This window comes from Schistocerca nitens, chromosome 12, assembly GCF_023898315.1.
Source record: "Schistocerca nitens isolate TAMUIC-IGC-003100 chromosome 12, iqSchNite1.1, whole genome shotgun sequence".
In the NCBI taxonomy this organism is placed as follows: Eukaryota; Metazoa; Arthropoda; class Insecta; order Orthoptera; family Acrididae; genus Schistocerca; species Schistocerca nitens.
The window spans coordinates 25,230,556-25,247,932 of record NC_064625.1 but is presented as its reverse complement, the minus strand read 5'-3'; the positions used below and the strand labels follow the sequence as shown (position 1 = coordinate 25,247,932).

At 40.0% G+C, this 17,377-nt stretch overlaps 1 protein-coding gene across 1 annotated transcript in view; it reads left to right on the top strand.

Moving 5' to 3' along the window:
• The window catches only part of LOC126215362 (eukaryotic translation initiation factor 4B-like), a 49,978-nt gene that overhangs the window by 5,484 nt on the left and 27,117 nt on the right, over positions 1 to 17,377 (top strand). Inside the window, exons 3-5 of the mRNA XM_049942053.1 lie at positions 1,307 to 1,476; positions 10,500 to 10,773; positions 12,452 to 12,643. Coding sequence (XP_049798010.1) covers positions 1,307 to 1,476; positions 10,500 to 10,773; positions 12,452 to 12,643 — 636 coding nt within the window. The remainder of the gene's footprint in view (positions 1 to 1,306; positions 1,477 to 10,499; positions 10,774 to 12,451; positions 12,644 to 17,377) is intronic.

The following is a 17,377-nucleotide window of genomic DNA, read 5'->3' as shown; positions in this document are numbered from 1 at the left end:
AGTTCTCGCAGTATCATGCTTACTTCTTCGTCTCCTTCTGTAATAGTGTTTCCCTTTCCCATATATATGTGTGTGTGTCCTTGCTTTCTATTTGGGCAGTTGCTTCTCTCCTCTCCAAAGGTCTCTTTAACTCTCCCATAGGCAGTATCCATAGTTCCCCTAATTGTGCATATTACTATGACCTTGCAGTTGTCCTCCAGACATTTTGCTTGTACTTCTACTAGCCCTTCTGTTTTTACCTGTGTTATCCTCTCCTGCCTTCACTGTTTCATCTCTCAATGTTACCATTATGACGCTTACTTTGAAAACCTCTGCATCTTTAAATTTATCAGTGCCCCATCTCTCTAATTTCCTATCTTTTTGCAATTTCTTCTGTTTTAATTTGCAGTGTGTAATCAATAAATTATGGCCAGAGTACACATCTGCTCCTTAATGTTTAAAATCATGTTTTGGAATTCTCCCATACCATTATACAATCACTCAGAAACCCTCCAGTGTCTACAATTTTTCCTGCACTTCATTTTCTGACTTCCAATCCCTCATGTCAGTTAACCCTTTATTCAGTGCACACAGAAATATTGTGAAGAATAGATAAAGTTGCTTAAAATAAATGTATATAGGTCGTGTGAACAGTGTTACATACAGTTTTCCAAAATACATTGCCTGCCTATAACTACCATTTCCCATGAAAGACACATGAATGCTACAATATAAATACTACAGTTTTCTTCCTGTGTTTTGAAAAATGAAGAATACCTCAGGACAGTTGCTTAATCCACAGTCTTTTATTGGATACACAACAGGTTTCAGAACAGTTACAGTTCCATCATCTTGTGTGAACTGCAATAGTAAAAGCATTATGTTACATTTGAAAGGGAGGGATCCTCAAGTCTGGAATATCAGATAAGGAGCTTTGTGGCTAAAGTTTCAAAATTAAAAGAGAGAGTATAGGATGTTTGTTATAAATGAAATCGCTTAATCACTTGAGGTCAGCCTCACCCCAATGTTGTCATAGAACCGAAGCAGTAGCTTACCTACATTTCTAGTTTCGTACTTATTATTAGGCCTACTCCTACGTATGCCTGTTTTATATTTTTGTTGATGCCCTCAGAAAGGTCTCTCCATTGTAGGCTACCAATTATTTCAACAGAACTACAAGTAGAAGAAAGCCATGCCAAAATGGTGGCTCTTTTCAAAACATATAAAAAAGACACTGCAGTGTTGTGTATAGAATAGATATGATACAGAGTTTTAATGACCTCTTGTACTGCAAGAGAACTTACTGGAAATACTTCTGTTCTAACAGATACAGACACTGGTCGGCGTGTGGTGCTCCCGACTGCACCTCGAGCTACATGGGGAACTGATGTGGATGATTCGATTGTACCCCGTGACCCACCGTATACGGCCTTCCTGAGCAATCTGCCATTTGAAACTGAGGAGGATGAACTATATAATGTCTTCAGGGATTTAAGGGTAACACTCTTTTCATTACTAGTATCATAACACATTTTCATAAGTGTTTAGACTAAGGGTTCTTCTTGTACTCTTATTGTGGGGTCTGAGTGACTTGCCTCTGCTTTCAAACTGTTTCCCCTCCCCCGCCCCTCTACCTCCTTCCTCTCCCTCCTCCCTGGGCCATAATCAAATAATTCCAGAAACTAGGAACAGTTTTTTCACTTGGAAATGTGTAGCTACCCTATATTTTTGTAAATGAGCATAATTTAAGTGTATGTCCAATTCTGTGTGCTATCTCTTCCTTTCTGATACTAGTTTGAGATTGATTTCCCTCATCCCTCTATATTTGTAATTAATAATGGAGGGGAATGATGATTCATTTCACTGTTTATATATATATATATATATATATATATATATATATATATATATAACAGAGGGAAACATTCCACGTGGAAAAAATATATCTAAAAAGAAAGATGATGAGACTTACCAAACAAAAGCGCTGGCAGGTCGATAGACACACAAACAAACACAAACACAAATATACACACAATTTTGTGTGTATATTTGTGTTTGTTTGTGTGTCTATCGACCTGCCAGCGCTTTTGTTTGGTAAGTCTCATCATCTTTCTTTTTAGATATATATATATATATATATATATATATATATATATATATATATATATATATATATAAGAAGCTGTTTGTGCAAGTTGTGTTATAGAGAAACAAAGTACAGTTCTAATTGTAGAGAAAAAAAATGAGTAGTTTACAAGTGGCAAAAACTACCAAATTTATAGGCTTCTGCAAATGATCAAACAGTTTGTAAAAATTTCAGTGATTTGTCAAATTATTTGGCAGTGTGCAGCTTTGATTGACGTTTGTCAAATATATCCTGTGGTTGAGTGACATTTTGAATGATGACCAGCTTGACAAGACAACAGACGTTGTTGTTCTGCCACAACTGTTTTGTGAGACAGAGCTTTCGTTACAATTTATCTTATTATATTGTGAGTTTCCAGAACTGTGGAACCTACAATTGAGGTTAAAAATGGGGGACGAGTCGCAGTTACCAAAATGGTAGTGGTGGTGTGTTTTTTCCAGCCAAATACTATGCAGGAAGGTATTTAAAAAAATATTCTATGCACTAGCACAGGCATAAATGCAATAAAATAAAAATTGAAGCACTAGAGTTCTTCCACAGGTGAATTATAGAAGACCAATTGGAAGAGATTAGCTTTTGGCATATCTGTATCTTCTTTTCCATTGTGGGTTAAGTAACTCTAACAAGTTATTGAAAGGTGGACTACCCATGCAGAGAAAGTTGATGTAATTATCAGGTTTGGAATGTAATATGTCCTGTAGCAGATTATTGTGGGTATTCCCCCCCCCCCCCCTAAATTTCAATCCTTCACTGAACCAGCATCCTGTTTTCTTTTTCTTCTTTATACACAGAGCTAAGGTTAGTGCAAGAAATAGTTAATCTACATTGGTAGCCATACCCATTAGCCTCAAAACGCTTCACAACACAATATGACAGCTTTGAAGATGACTTTGTTGGTACATCTGTACACTTGTTCGACAAACCTGTGGATAGGTTACAGCAAATTTGACTAACAAATTTAATCATTTACAGAGACCATGTATGTTGATGATTGGTATAGTTCATGATGTACTGCCAAAAGTAGAAGCTGGACAGAAACATGAGATATGGAAGGATTTCCAAAGCAAAAAATCAGAAATGGCGGCCACGGTATTTTTATGTATCTTCCTATCACACAGCTTAAAATTACAAGTAAATCACTCCTTAAATGAACTAGATTGACTGAAATGGATGGATTGTTTTATATGATACTGATGAAGACGGAGCAACGTGAAATTATATCATTAAAATTTTAGAGTGGTACAGTTTTTCATTAGTCACAACATGCTCATAAAATCATTCCATACCCTGTGCCAGTAACTAGATTTTGTGAGTATAGGTAGCAAAATTTGTGTGACAATGAGAATAATACAAAGCTTAAGATTTATAAATCTGGTGTAATTAGGGGGCCTTGAATTGTCATAAGTGGTCATATATTTAACATGATCATTTTACATTAAAGTGTAAAGTTACTAGCAATAGAATGATTTTTTATTTCTTGTCTTAATGAACATAATATGGTCACTGGAAATAATTTCATATAAGTATTCCCTCATCTCGAATACGAAGATTGAAGTGGACTAATAAACATTCTGTGCAAGTAGGTATTTGAATTATTGCGGAGTTCTAATGTTATCTTTTGTATTAGCATTTAATAGTATTTATCCCTGTTTGTGAAAACAAAATTTTCTTGAAGTGAAGTGTTAGTGACGACAATGTGCAGGAAAGCATCTTTAAAAAGTCCATGCTTAAGAGTGTATCTCAAGGAATTTACAGTAGAGTGCAGCAACCATTACCTGCTTACATGTTCTGCACTAACTGCTATACTTACGGGTAGTCTGCTTACATCGTATGTATCGGAAAATGTGACGCCTATTATTATGTTTAAAGCAGATATAAAATTGGTAGTCATGCCAAAGTGTTATGTTAAGTACTGAGAATTTGAGTGTGTTGTTTTTCAGACTTCAGTACTTTTTGCAATTTTCATGTCTTTGTCCTCCGTACTGCTAAATGAGACACTTAGAAAAATAATTATTTCTGATATGTGTACTACTAACTGTCTGATGTGAAATTTAGGAGTGTGTGTTTGGAAGGGATGGTAAGGGTAATCTTGTGATCCATATACATAATTGCAGATTTACTGTTTTATTTTTTCGTATGTAATCTGGGGTCATTCCATAAATTCAGAGTAATCTTCCTTTGTGAATGGAAAGTCCACAGTTCGTACTCTTTATACACCGCAAACAGGACATGTTCATTTTGGTAACAGTTGAGGATTTTATTTACAAGTAGTGTCTTAAGCACTTTGCTTGTGGGATTCTATATTTGATGAGTTCCTAAAGTTGACACAATTGTTCACAAAGTTATGTTATGGAATATGGCTCTATTTACTGAGGCTACTTAGTCCACTTTCAAGAATGTAGCCTATATGTGTTTTTGACTCATGATCTTAGCATGAGTGTCAGTGATTTGAGATTTTTATTATTGATGTTTCCATCCTGGAATAATCTCTGGGTTCTGGACTCATTCAAAACTAGCAGTTTATTTTGTAAAACCAAATACATACAACCTACATTCAGAGCAGAGAGCATTACTGTGTTTCTATACTTCAAACAAAACTGTGGTCTTTAGGCACTGAACTAAGCAAATTCTGATTAAAAAAGAAAACATTCCTTCTCCACATAACAGTACAGTTTTTCATGACACCAATTATATACCGAGGTGGCAAGTAATTTGATGGTGATGCACACATATATAGATAGTGGTAGTATCGCATACACAAGTTATAAAAGGGTGGAGCTGTCATTTGTACTCAAGTCATTCATGTGAAAAGGTTTTCTACCTGATTATGGCTGCACGATGGGAATTCAAATGTAGAATGTTAGTCGGAGGTAGATGCAGGGAACATTCCATTTCATAAATTGTTAGGGAATTCAATATTCAGAGAGCCACAGCATCAGGAGTGGGACAAGAACACTAAATAAGAAGACTAAATTTCAGGCATTACCTTTCACGAGGGCCAATGCAGTGGCCGATGGCTTTCAGTTAACGACCAAGAGCACGAGAGTTTCTGTAGAGTTGTCAGTGCTAACAGATGAAGCAACACTGCATGAAATAAACACAGAAATCAATGTGGGATGTACGACAATCACAACAATCAGTACAGTGCAGTGAAATTTGGTGTTAATGGGCTATGGCAGCAGGGGATTGATGGGAGTTCTTTTGCTGACAGTACAGCATAGCCTGCAGCACCTCACCTGGGCTTGTGACCTTACCATTTGGTTGATTGGCGGCTCCATGGAGTGCTGTGCACAGTGACCATATATGTTAAGTTAAAAGGAACAACAGCCTGCACTGGTAACACTTTCACAATTATGAATGGCTATAGAGGCACCATAGCTCAGTACCCCTGTAAGGAGCTTCCAACAACATGAGTCCATGCAGCTTTGAGTTGCTGCACTATGCTGGGCAAAAGGAGGCCCGACACAATTTAGGAGGTATCCCATGACTTCCGTAACCTCAGTGTATGAAGCTCTGCACTGTAATATATGCCTGAAAATTTCTTTCGTTGCGTTCATTTTCTGCATAGGCACCTTTTCTAATAGGTCTCTCTCTAGTTTTATTACTGATAGCCTTGCATTTGCAGCCAATATCGGCCTTCCTGTGTCACATAGTTCCAAATAATCGTGGCATCATCATCCATTTGACACCTCCTCCTGGGAAAAGACAACTTCCAAACCTGTCTGTGCATTAAAGTGTATAGACATATGCATCCAAGTTTTCTAATGTCACTTACCCACCTTTCCTTCAGCGTTTCTTGAAATTTGGCAGAAACGGCATTTATCACCCATTTGCATGGCTAAGTGTTGCATACACTCATCTTGTTCCTGATATATTAGTTTGATTTCTTGCCGTGTCTAGTGTTTCCCTGCGTGCTGTGGTTTGATTTCTTGTCATGTCTAGTGTTTCCCTGCGTGCTGTGGTTTGATTTCTTGTCATGTCTAGGGTTTCCCTGCATGCTGCTCTCCATTTTGCATCTGAGACAGTTGGAATGTTTTGGAAAATCTTGATTGCTTGTGGTGGTTTTATGCAGTATGGTGCGTCAAAAGCATTGTACAACTCATAGTACAGAATGGGGTGCCTGCCCTGTTTTCTTGGGGCATTTTTACAAAACAGAGTTTTCAGAGTGCGTGTGGGTAGTTGTACACTTTTATTTGGGCAAATGGTGTGCCTCAGGCTTGTGTCCTGAGCGTCACCCTTTTTTTGCTATCGCCATTGACCCTATTGTGGCCTGTCTCCTCACGGGCATCTCCGGCTCCCTTTTTGTCGATGATATTGCCACCTATTGCAGTTCTCCACGGACCTGTCTCACTGAGCTCTGTCTTCAGCACTGTCTTGATCGGAGGATGCTAAGTTCACCAGACTTGGATACGATGTGACGTCATTATGACGCATACACGCTACATCAAACGATAGAAACCGTATATCGACTATTCGACTTTTGTGAACTTTCGAGAGATTGTGACAGGGTACCGCTGTGCTCTGCGCCATTCGTTTAAATGTGTTTTGCGTTTAAATCGTGTATTGTACTGTGTTTGTGTCCTGTGCGTTGTTTTTCGTTTGCTCGTCTCTAATTATGTGTTCAGCATTTGAGAGACTAATGAGAGATAAGCTTACCACCATGGAATGCTTTGACACTGCATTCAATCATTTCATACGTCAATCAGTACTAGACACTAACCTTTGGTTAAGATTACATTGAGAAATCCACTTCCCCTCGTATATCATCTCTGGTCGACGATTTTTCTTCAACAGTGCCTCATATTTTTCTTTTTAAGTTCGAAATTCAATCATTCTAAACATCAGTCATTACTGGACACTAAGGCACCTGTCTCTGCGGTCCGAGTGTAAAATTACTTGGAATTATGGTTGATAAAAGACTATCTTGGGATGGACATATAAATTACTTAGCTAACAAACTTGCACGAGTTATCTTTCAGCTATATAAATTAAGAAAAAAAGTCGGCAAGAGTATGCTGCTACAATCTAATATGTACTGACAAGACCAATTGTATGAAACCATACTAAAATGTTGATAATAAATAAATATTATTTTAGGCGTAAGCATTCAATACAACAATCTAATCTGGTCGGGACATAAGAAGACTTCACTTTTTTACGTGGTGTTTTCAAGGCCACGGTCAGGAATATTTCTATTAATATCCTGCTCTCTTATTTTGGCGAAATACATATACGCTACCACACTGAGCTGTTTTCAGAATCGCACGTGTCAAAACAAGCCACTAGCTGACGACAGTTTAGAATCTGGAACGTTCGTAAAAGTCGATAGATGTGTTAATCGACTAAATCGTATATACGTCATAATGACGTCACATCATATCCAGGTTGGGTGAACTTAGCATCCTCCATCTTGATCGTCTTCACTCCTGAAGCATCGCCCATGGCTTTCGCTTTTCCACTGATAAAACTGTCTGTATGAATTTCTGGCGGCGCAAATGGTTTCTCCTACTATCTCTACATCTTGGGCCTGTTGCCCTTCCGTTTGTTGATACAACAAAATGCCTGGGGCTCATGCTCTCTTGGTCCTCCCATGTCTCTTACTTGGCATCCCGCTGTACACGGTCTCTCAGTGTGTTACGTGTCCTCAATGGTACTTCTTGGGGTGCTGATCGAACCACCCTCCTCTGTTTGTACTTGTCTCTTGTCTGTTCAAAAGTCGACTATGGGTGCTTTGTTTATGCATCTGCATGCCCATCCCTTTTACGCCGTCTCAACACTATCCATCATCGTGGCATCTGGTGACGGGCGCTTTTACACCCGGTTGAGAGTGTGTATGCTGAAGCTGCTGAACTACAACTGTCCTACCATCGTGGCTTTCTCCTCAGCAGGTATGCATGCATGCTGTTTGTCTGCCATGCGTGGCCACGCTTCCTATGCTGCCTCCTTTGATGATTCCTTCGATCATCAGTATGGGGCTCGTCCCTCTTCTGTTCCCTCCTGGAGTCCACTTCTGCCACTTGCTACGGCGGCTTAACTTCACGCTACCTGCAACTTTCCTCGTGGGTGTGAACCCTTCAGCACCTTGGCATCGTGAAGTGACCAGTGTTTCCTAAAGACACTACTCGAGCCTTGGTCTATAGCCTTCAGTTTCATGACCTTCACATGGAATTTAGCGATAGTACCTTTGTATACACTGATGGCTCTCGGACTGACTGTGGGGTTGGGTGTGCATTTGTCATTGGCACTCGTGTCTGTCAGTACCGGTTTCCGGCCCACTCCTCAGTATTTACAGCCGAGCTCTTCGCCTTGTATCAGGCCACGGAGTACATCCGGCGACGCAGCCTTCCCAATTGTGTCCTCTGCTCCGACTCACTCAGCGCCCTCCAAAGTCTCTGTACGCTGTTCGTCCCTTAGTGCAGCAGGTACAGGAAAACTGTCACTTGCTCACTCTTTGTGGAGCCAGTGTCATGTTTCTGTGGGCCCCTGGTCATGTCGGTCTGCCAGGAAACGAGGCTGCTGCAAGGCTGCAGTCCTCTTACCTCAGCCCGCGAGTACCTTGTATTTCCTGCGATGATCTCTGCATTGCCGTCTGTCAGGAAGTGGTGTCCCTTTTGGCATTGCCAATGGTCCTCACTTCACGGGAATAAGCTTCGGCATATTAAGCCTCTCCCGGCGCCTTGGACGACCTCCTCTCAGCCCCCCGCTGAGAGGAGATTATATTAACTTGGCTGCATATTGGGCACTGTCTTTTTAGCCATCGTCATTTGCTCAAAGGCACTGCCCCATACTTCGTACGCATTGTGCCCAAATTTTAACTCTCCGCCACTACCAGCTGGAATGCCCTGTTTTTACTAATTTACGCTCCATCTTGGGTTTGCCATCTTATTTATCAGCTGTTTTAGCAAATGATGCACCGGCTATCGCCCTCGGTTTACTTTTTATCTGCCGAAGCAATATGGTAAATGCCATTTAATTTTTGTTTTTCGATCTCCATTTTTATGGTGTTTTTTAAGCCCTTTTTCCACGTGCCTTGTTTAGATGTCTCCTATTCTTTCCATTGGGACTGATATATAGCCGTGTCTCTGTGTTTGCGTTTTATAATTTTGACTTGGGCGCGTATGACCTCAGTTGTTTTTGGCGCCCTAAAACAAAACAAGAGTACAGAATTAACCTTTCGCTGCTACAGATGTCCTCTTTGCATTTCCCACTGAGGCAGCTTTTGTTACAGATATACTGCTCACCAAATGCTGGTGCTCATGAAGAGAGACGGCATTCCAGCCTATATCAAATACTTGTCATCTGGTTTTTCAAAAACTATATGGTGCAAAAATTTGATACTTGTCCACCTTAAAGGCCAATATATTCACTTGATCGAGAACTGAGTTTCTTTTTGTTTTCGCTCATGCTTACTTTGCCGTCACATCTCATAAACAATTCAAGTTATTGAAATGAGATATTTTGCAAATGGTAGCACAAAGTGAGATACATGTTCTGTGATAAATACTTGAAACTCTTTTATTCACCAAGATGTGGAAGTAACTATAGTCTGCAGCAGTGAGAGGTCGGCGGCTCAGGATGCATTCAGATGTCCATAGCACAGTCGGAATATCAAAGCAATGTACGTACACATGTCCACAACACCTGGGTAATAGTGTAGCAGGATGTGTGTCCAGTCTGCAGCAGTGAAAGGGTTAAGATTGAGATGCATCCATTTTATTTCCATAGATTTTTGTCTCTTATTTGTCAATTTTATTCCCAGTTTCCACTTAGTACCTTCCATTTGTGAAGAAATCACTAAACACTTGTGACTGAATCAAAATATTTTACGTTTAACAACATGAGGAAAAGATAGATTGCTACTCACCGTAAAGATGAAACGCTGAGTTGCGGACAGGCACAAAGAAAAGACACTTACACATCAGCTTCTTTTGGTAAGAGTATGCAGAAAATGAAACGCGCGCGCACACACGCACACACACACACACACACACACACACACACACACACACACACACACAGAGAGAGAGCTGCTGTCTCCGGCAGCTTGGATCAGAATACTGGGTGTACTGATTCTTGTCTGAGCTGCCAGACATAGTGTTCATGTGTGCATAAGGCATGCTTGCTTGCGTGAGTGTGTGTGTGTGTGTGTGTGTGTGTGTGTGTGTGTGTGTGTGTGTGTGTGTGTGTTTCCTTTTCTGTCGAAGGCTTTATCCAAATGCCAATGTGTATGTGTCTTCAGGTGGAGTCTGTCTACAGTACAATGTGTCACCTTTACAGTGAGTTGCAATCTATCTTTTCCTTATATTGTTGATGATCCAACCTAGATTTTCCATTGTTTAATATGTTACATTCAATAGTGGTTATATTTCCCCAGGTTCACAGCGTTCGGCTGCCTGGCGGAGATCGCGGGAAGCGAGGCTGCGGGTATGTGGAATTTGAGGACCGTGGCAGCCTCATCTCCGCCCTGGCGATGATTGACACGCAGCTGAAAGGCAGAAATATACGTATCGCTGTAGCGGACAACGTTTCAGATGACAGGCGGCGGGGCATGAGGGATCGGGAGAGGGGGCTTGACCCTGACCGCAGCAGTGCGGGCGACTGGAGGTCAGGCCCACGCGACGAGCCTCCGCCGCGGGACTCGTGGGATGGTTGGTATTTCCCACTCTCTGCTTAATCAAGCTATACATCAGAAAGTTCCCTTTGTAAATGTGTCTAATGTATTTTATATTGCTTATTTTGGCAAGTGTGTAAGGCAGTTAGCTTGCGACAAGTGCTGACATATATTGCCTTAAATGTTTTCATTGTGCTTAGTCATAAGAATTAACAAGGCTGTATGTTATTGGACGAGAAGTTCATTGTTCCATTAAGTTTCGGGTGTGGAGGTGCCAGAAATCTTGTGAGATTTCTTGCGGCTGCAGACCCGAAATTTAATGGAACAGTCTTTGCGCCGCCAATACCTGAAGATTCACGCAAAGTTTATTCTTTGTGTTTGACTAGTTCTGATATACATCTCATTTTCAAGTGCCCCATTCCTAAAGTGCAAATCAAGCAGGTTTTCTTAACCATTGAGCAGGCATGCTGTTTTTCATAAGAGGAGTGGCTGCATGGTGTACTTTGTACGCATGTAAATAATAGCTGTCTTTATGTTATCAAGGTAAACACGTATGAGCAGAATTGCAGTTTAATCTTATTTCACTTAAACAACAATAAAATATACTTACACTGTATGAGCTACTGTCCTGTTTAATTAAACAATAATAATGAAATAAACTGTCATTATTTTCCTCTTGTTACCACCGACAGGTGTTGCCCCACAGTAACGACCCACTGGAAACATTAAACAGCGCAGTTGCATCAGATCCAAGCCACCTGCTTATTCGAGTACTAATTATTTTGTAGTCCACTGCCTCATTATAGGATTGTTCTGCTAGCTCATAAGCTGGGTCATTTTCTTGCATGGATTGTAGATGTTTTACCATCTAGCTCACTTTTTATTTTGTATTACTACTACTCATTTGGACATATGACAACACAGTTTATCACCGTATTAGCTGAAGCAATAATGAAGGAATGGATATGGGCTACCAATTGTGAAATGACAATGGAACAGTCCAAAACGATTTTATTTGTGGTTGACACACTTCATACATTGGCGCACCAACTCGAGGTTTAACAGGAAGTGGCAGTTAGGGAACAGGCCTGTCGTTAATTGTAAAATTGTGTGCTATAAAATACAGCCTTGCAGGAAAATTTTAAATTTAAGTAGTTTGTGATGTCTGTAAATCAGGGGTTCCAAAACGTTTCCTGTGATGGAACTTTTTGAAAATACTGATACTTTGATGGAACACCTAGTTTATTTCGAAGGTTAATAAAGTTTAAAAAACTAGTACAGTTGTTTTATTCAGTGACTAATTCATTTTTAAATCACAGCTAATAAAACAAATCATAATAAAATTAAATAAAAATTAGTATCATCAAAATAGGGGGGGGGGGCACCTGTAGAAACATCTTGTTATTTTTCACGGAGCACTTATTCACTGCCCATGAAACACAATGTGGGAATCCCTGCTATGAAAGTGTGAAACACAGAACTAACCCTTTCTGCTAGCTTTACCTGGGTACAGAGGAAGAAAGAAAATGGTTACGCCTTCCTTCGATCGTGTATTTCATAACTCCTGTGATGCATTTTTTGTGGATATTTTAGTGTTCAGTTTCAGTACTATTACAGAGCAATATTTTATGTTCTTTAACTTCTTATTGTGGAAAATCTATTTTCTTGTTAAGTCTTGTCCATTTACATATATTTCAGTAACAGTTGTCTTTCAGGTCAGAGGAGAGGCTTTGGCGACCGCTTCGGTGATAGAGATCGGGGCGGTTTCGGGTCTCGCGAAAGATTTGGAGACCGGGGTGGTTTCCCTTCGTCTGGAGGCGGGCGGTTTGAAGACAGAGACCGTAGAAGCTTTGGACCCCGAGGCTTCGACGAGAGAGATGGCCCGCGCAGAGATGACTTCCCATCAGGTTAGTTCAAACGGCATTATAGCAGTCCGTGTTGTAGTTTTGCGGCATCAATTGACAAACGCTTTTAAGATTTATGGAACAAGTTTTTCTCGGTATTGTGATTGCTAGCGTGAAAGTTCTGGCAAGTTGTTTCTGTAGTGTGTGGACAAATGAATTGTATTTACAGTTCACACGGTCGATTGACAATCTTCTCAAGATGCACATCTCATCTATTCAATCATTGGATAATATACTCTTTATCTTGTTGCCACAGTTGGTGTTGTATAGGCTGCACTTGTTACTGAGAGGCAGCCTGTGTCAATTATGGGAGGGAGGAAGGAGGTGGATGGTAGGTGGTTCGAAATGAGTTATCTACAGGAAACTCTGTGTGAATTCTGATCTGAGATGACTATTTGTGTATTCCGAAATGGAATGACTAGTGTTGGTGCAGGATGTCGTCTGCCATGCACTGTATGGTGGTTTGTGGAGTGTGTATGTAGATACAGATTACAGAATATGGAACAGCTTATCCAGGCTGGAATGTTAATGGATCCGCCAGTGTTCGTGAAATATGAGAATAGGATGGGGAGGGAAAGGTGGTTCACATTTGAATTAGCTGGTGGCCAGTCGGAGAGAGCAGACGCTAAGGCAGGTGGCACAAGGCTGTCTGCTTCATCTGAAACCTCACAAATGAGGTCTTCTGCCCTGTGCCAAAGCTGGAAGTTGAGAGACAGGGACTTCACTGGCTTCTGCCCCCAGGAAGTGGCCAGGAGGAACTGTGGGTCCTCTTTCTCTTTTGCCTCTCTAGTGGCTAGGCCACGATATGGACACTTTCAGTGCATTCAGTGGCTTTTACTGTAAAGAACTGCTACTATACTTATGGGACAGGGTGGTTTGCCACATGGTCACTGCAAAAACTTGGGCTATGTTCTAAGCCTGTAGCTACATGTATGAAAAAAAAATTTTAATGTAGAAATGAATTATGCCCGATAACCCAGGCATCCAGTATAGTGTCTTACTGTGAACAATTGAATAATGTGGGCATAGTCACCATCAATGGCTGTGTCAGATGTGTCGTAAGCGATGTGTCACCCAGTTCTGAAAAACTACACTGTCAATCTCTTCATGATAATCGCCTGTCTTTTTCGAATGAATCATTAACAGGCAGTCCGGGGAGTATGGTGGATGGTACAGTACTTCCCAGTCCCATCGACCGAATAGAGCAACCACAGCTTGGACTGTATGCGCCCGCACATTGTTGTGCAAAATGATGGATGAGTTGCGCAGAAAGTGTCGCCGCTTCTTTTGCAAAGCTGGTCACAGGCGGTGCTCCAAAAACAAACAGTAATATGACTTTTAAGTCCTTGTGACTTTGATTTGATTCCAAAGATAAAGGAACCACTTCGTGGCATTCGCTTCAGCACTGTTCCGGAGATTCTACAGGCAGTAGAATGCTCCATTCGCACCATTAACAGGGCAGGCTCTGCTAACGGTAGACTACGCCTTCCACATCGCTGGCAATGGGTTCCACACAGCGCTGGTGACTATTTTGAAGGACAGTAACAGGTGAAAACATTTCATAGTTGCCACTATTTAAGTTCCAACCCTAGTGTAACAGGAAATAAGGGCACACGACTTTCTCACTATCTTGCTCAAAGTAGTACCCACCAAACAAACACATTCGTGGGCCTAGCTGTGTAACACATTTTTATTCCTTTGTTTCACTTCATGTGTTTGACTTGTGCCACTAAAAACACTGGATATATTTTGAAATGAAACAGAAGCTAATAAACACTGAATACACAAAGAATGAAATGAACCAAGAACATGACTTCTATCTAAACAAAGCAAAAAGACAGAATAAATTACATCTAAAATGCTGACTGATACATTTCAGACATGAGCAGGCCAGTTTTGCAGCACGGCAACGTGACCCGTGCTACGTGCTAAAGTGCAGTCCATCATGTCAGTCTTTCTGCAGTTGCTGTGGCAGCTAAACGATGCTACTTTGCTGGCCGTACCAAATACTTGTCTGCCATACTGTTTGAGCAATAAGAAGTTTTTTGTCTTCAAGACCATTGCAGATTTCCTCTCTACCCCCTCTCTGTTGTCAGATGCAGCCATCAAAACAAGAAAAGGAATTGTCATTCAGTACCAGTCATCATTACTTGGTTCCAGTCAACTGATTTGTAGAGAACCAGTTGTAGCATGTCAGCTGGTGAAACCTCTTCCATAATAAGCTAAATTGCCTTGCCTACTGCAGTACTGCGGTGATTTATTGTGCTATCAATGATGAATGAAGAGGTATGAATGATTTAAGCATATAAGCCACAAGAAGTAAATTTTACAGGAGGGCAAAATAAAGATTTAGAAAAACCAATAAATGAAATTAAAAGGTATTAATGATTTAGAATATGCATACATTACTGCACCATCTGTTGAAAAAGCAGTAAACCATTTCACCAGTAGATGCACTAGCTATACTCAGTTGATTTATAGAGAAATCTCCTTTTCAAGGCAGTGAGACGTCTTCAAATATTAAATTTGGATTGCCAAACTGTCAAACAAATACAGCTCTGTAGTATTTGTACTGTATTTAATTTATAAATGAAAAATTCAAAATTGTGACTGTACCACTATAAGAGCATCCACAGTGTTGTGCTTTCCATGTACAGATACATTGTTATGCCAAGTGATGACAAAAGAATCAACTAACATTCAGTTTCATAGTACGGCTTCAGCTCCCAGAGACTGTGTGTGTGTGTGTGTGTGTGTGTGTGTGTGTGTGTGTGTGTCAGTTAGCCAGCCAGTCATTTATTTTTTTTACAAAGGCCTTGTTGGCCAAAAGTTTATTTTGCGACAGTCTTTTTGTTGCGCCTTGAAACTATGCTTTTCATAATATCGTTCCATTCCACCCTGGATTTTCCATTGTTAAATTTATATCCATTTACATTACACCTAATGCACTATCAAGAAATCTTTCTGTCACAGAAAGAAAATATGGAGGTATTACTTAGTTTTTCTAATAGAACATATTTAATAGTGACTTAATGCTTTTTTTTTTCTTCCAGAAAATATCATAAGCAATTATGCATCAAATTGTATAGTCAGTTATCTTCCTTAGCAACATGAACTCTTGTTCTGTTAATGGCTGCGTAAGCATGGTCACTAGGTTATTTTCTCTCTTGTTTCTTGCTACATAATTGTACACTTCAGTTGAAGTGTGTAGTGACTTTGTTTGCCATCCCTTAATATTCTCTCTGTGGTTATTGACTTGTCAGAATTTACTGTCTAGTTACCATGTACAGTGATGGTGCTCATTTATAGTGGGGCATGTCCTATAGCTGGCAACATTTCAAGACATAATGTTGCACTTTAGTATGGTGACTGCCATAAGAAACTCATTCTTAGAATGATTACCACTTAATGCCATGGGTATGATCCTTCCCCAAAGCACTCAGCTGCGGTACATAGCAAGTTGGTTTGTCGGGTGGAAGGATAGTAAACAGTCAGATTACGGGTACGGTCACAAAGTTCTTTGCTTTGTGTGCCTCTTAAAATTCTGACACACTTCACTGGACTTAAAATATGCTAAGCTGAGTTGAACAGTCAACTATTTGTAATAAATGGAATTTACTGTATTTCAAAGGCATCTACTATGGATGTGCAGTGTAAGTATAACTTTGTTTAAAAATTGTGCCAAGTCTCTCTACATGTTATGATTGGTACATCACTGATTTAGTGTCCTGGTTGCTAATCTTAGAAATAGAATTTGTACGTTTTTCTCTAATGTTATTTGGTATATTGTGAAAGTCTCCTTGAAATACGTATGCTAGACCACAGTGAACCGTGGTTTATTGAGAGAGTTTTATGAAAGTGTTTTTCGTCTGTGAATGATTGTATAAACTAGAATTACAAGTGGCCAAATGCGGAAACACACTAAATATGGCTTAACAAAGGTGTCACAATGATCACAACAATCATGCAACCGTGTTTGCACAGCAGAGACTGTTTGGAAATTGTTGTTATTGATCATGAGATCTTCATTCGAGTGAAGCTAGTTACTCCCATCAGCCACCACACCAGGTGGAGCTTGGCAGCGGTGGGAGATACAGCATGAACTGCTCCAACTTTTACAAGTTGCCAGTTCAAATCTGCTGAGGAGTAGAGTGCCCTGGTGTCAAGAAACTTAACCATGTAATATTTGAAAACACTGTTGGACAGCCAACATCATCCTAGCATAATTTTTTCTCCATGATCATTTTTCTGTAATGTGTAAATTGTGGGAAAATTATAAATATGTTGATGCAAAATAGGGTGCAAATTAACATTGTGGGCACAGGAGATTTGACAGGAATGATAAGAAATGTCTTAAACAGTGGGAAAATGTTAATTCTGGGATTGTAAAGGGGGGGGGGGTTATACTGTATGTTTATGGTTCCTATGAATGTCTTTGAAGTCAGCAGACTTTATAGTTTCTAAATGGCAGTAGTGGTATCGCTAAAAAATTCGTCATATTGTGTGCTTTTGATTTGTGTTCAAAAAGTGAAGTGAAGATGAGAAATGTGTGGAGCAGATGATTTACAAGTTCTTGGAAAATCAACAGATCTTGGAAATAAAGCGTTTGATGCTCATTCATATTGCACACCATCTGAAAATGATAGTAATTCTAGACTTTTTGAAGGTGAATTGCTGCCTACATTCATCATATTGTTTTCACAGATTTTGTAGTTATGAGGGATTCTATTGCAGGTA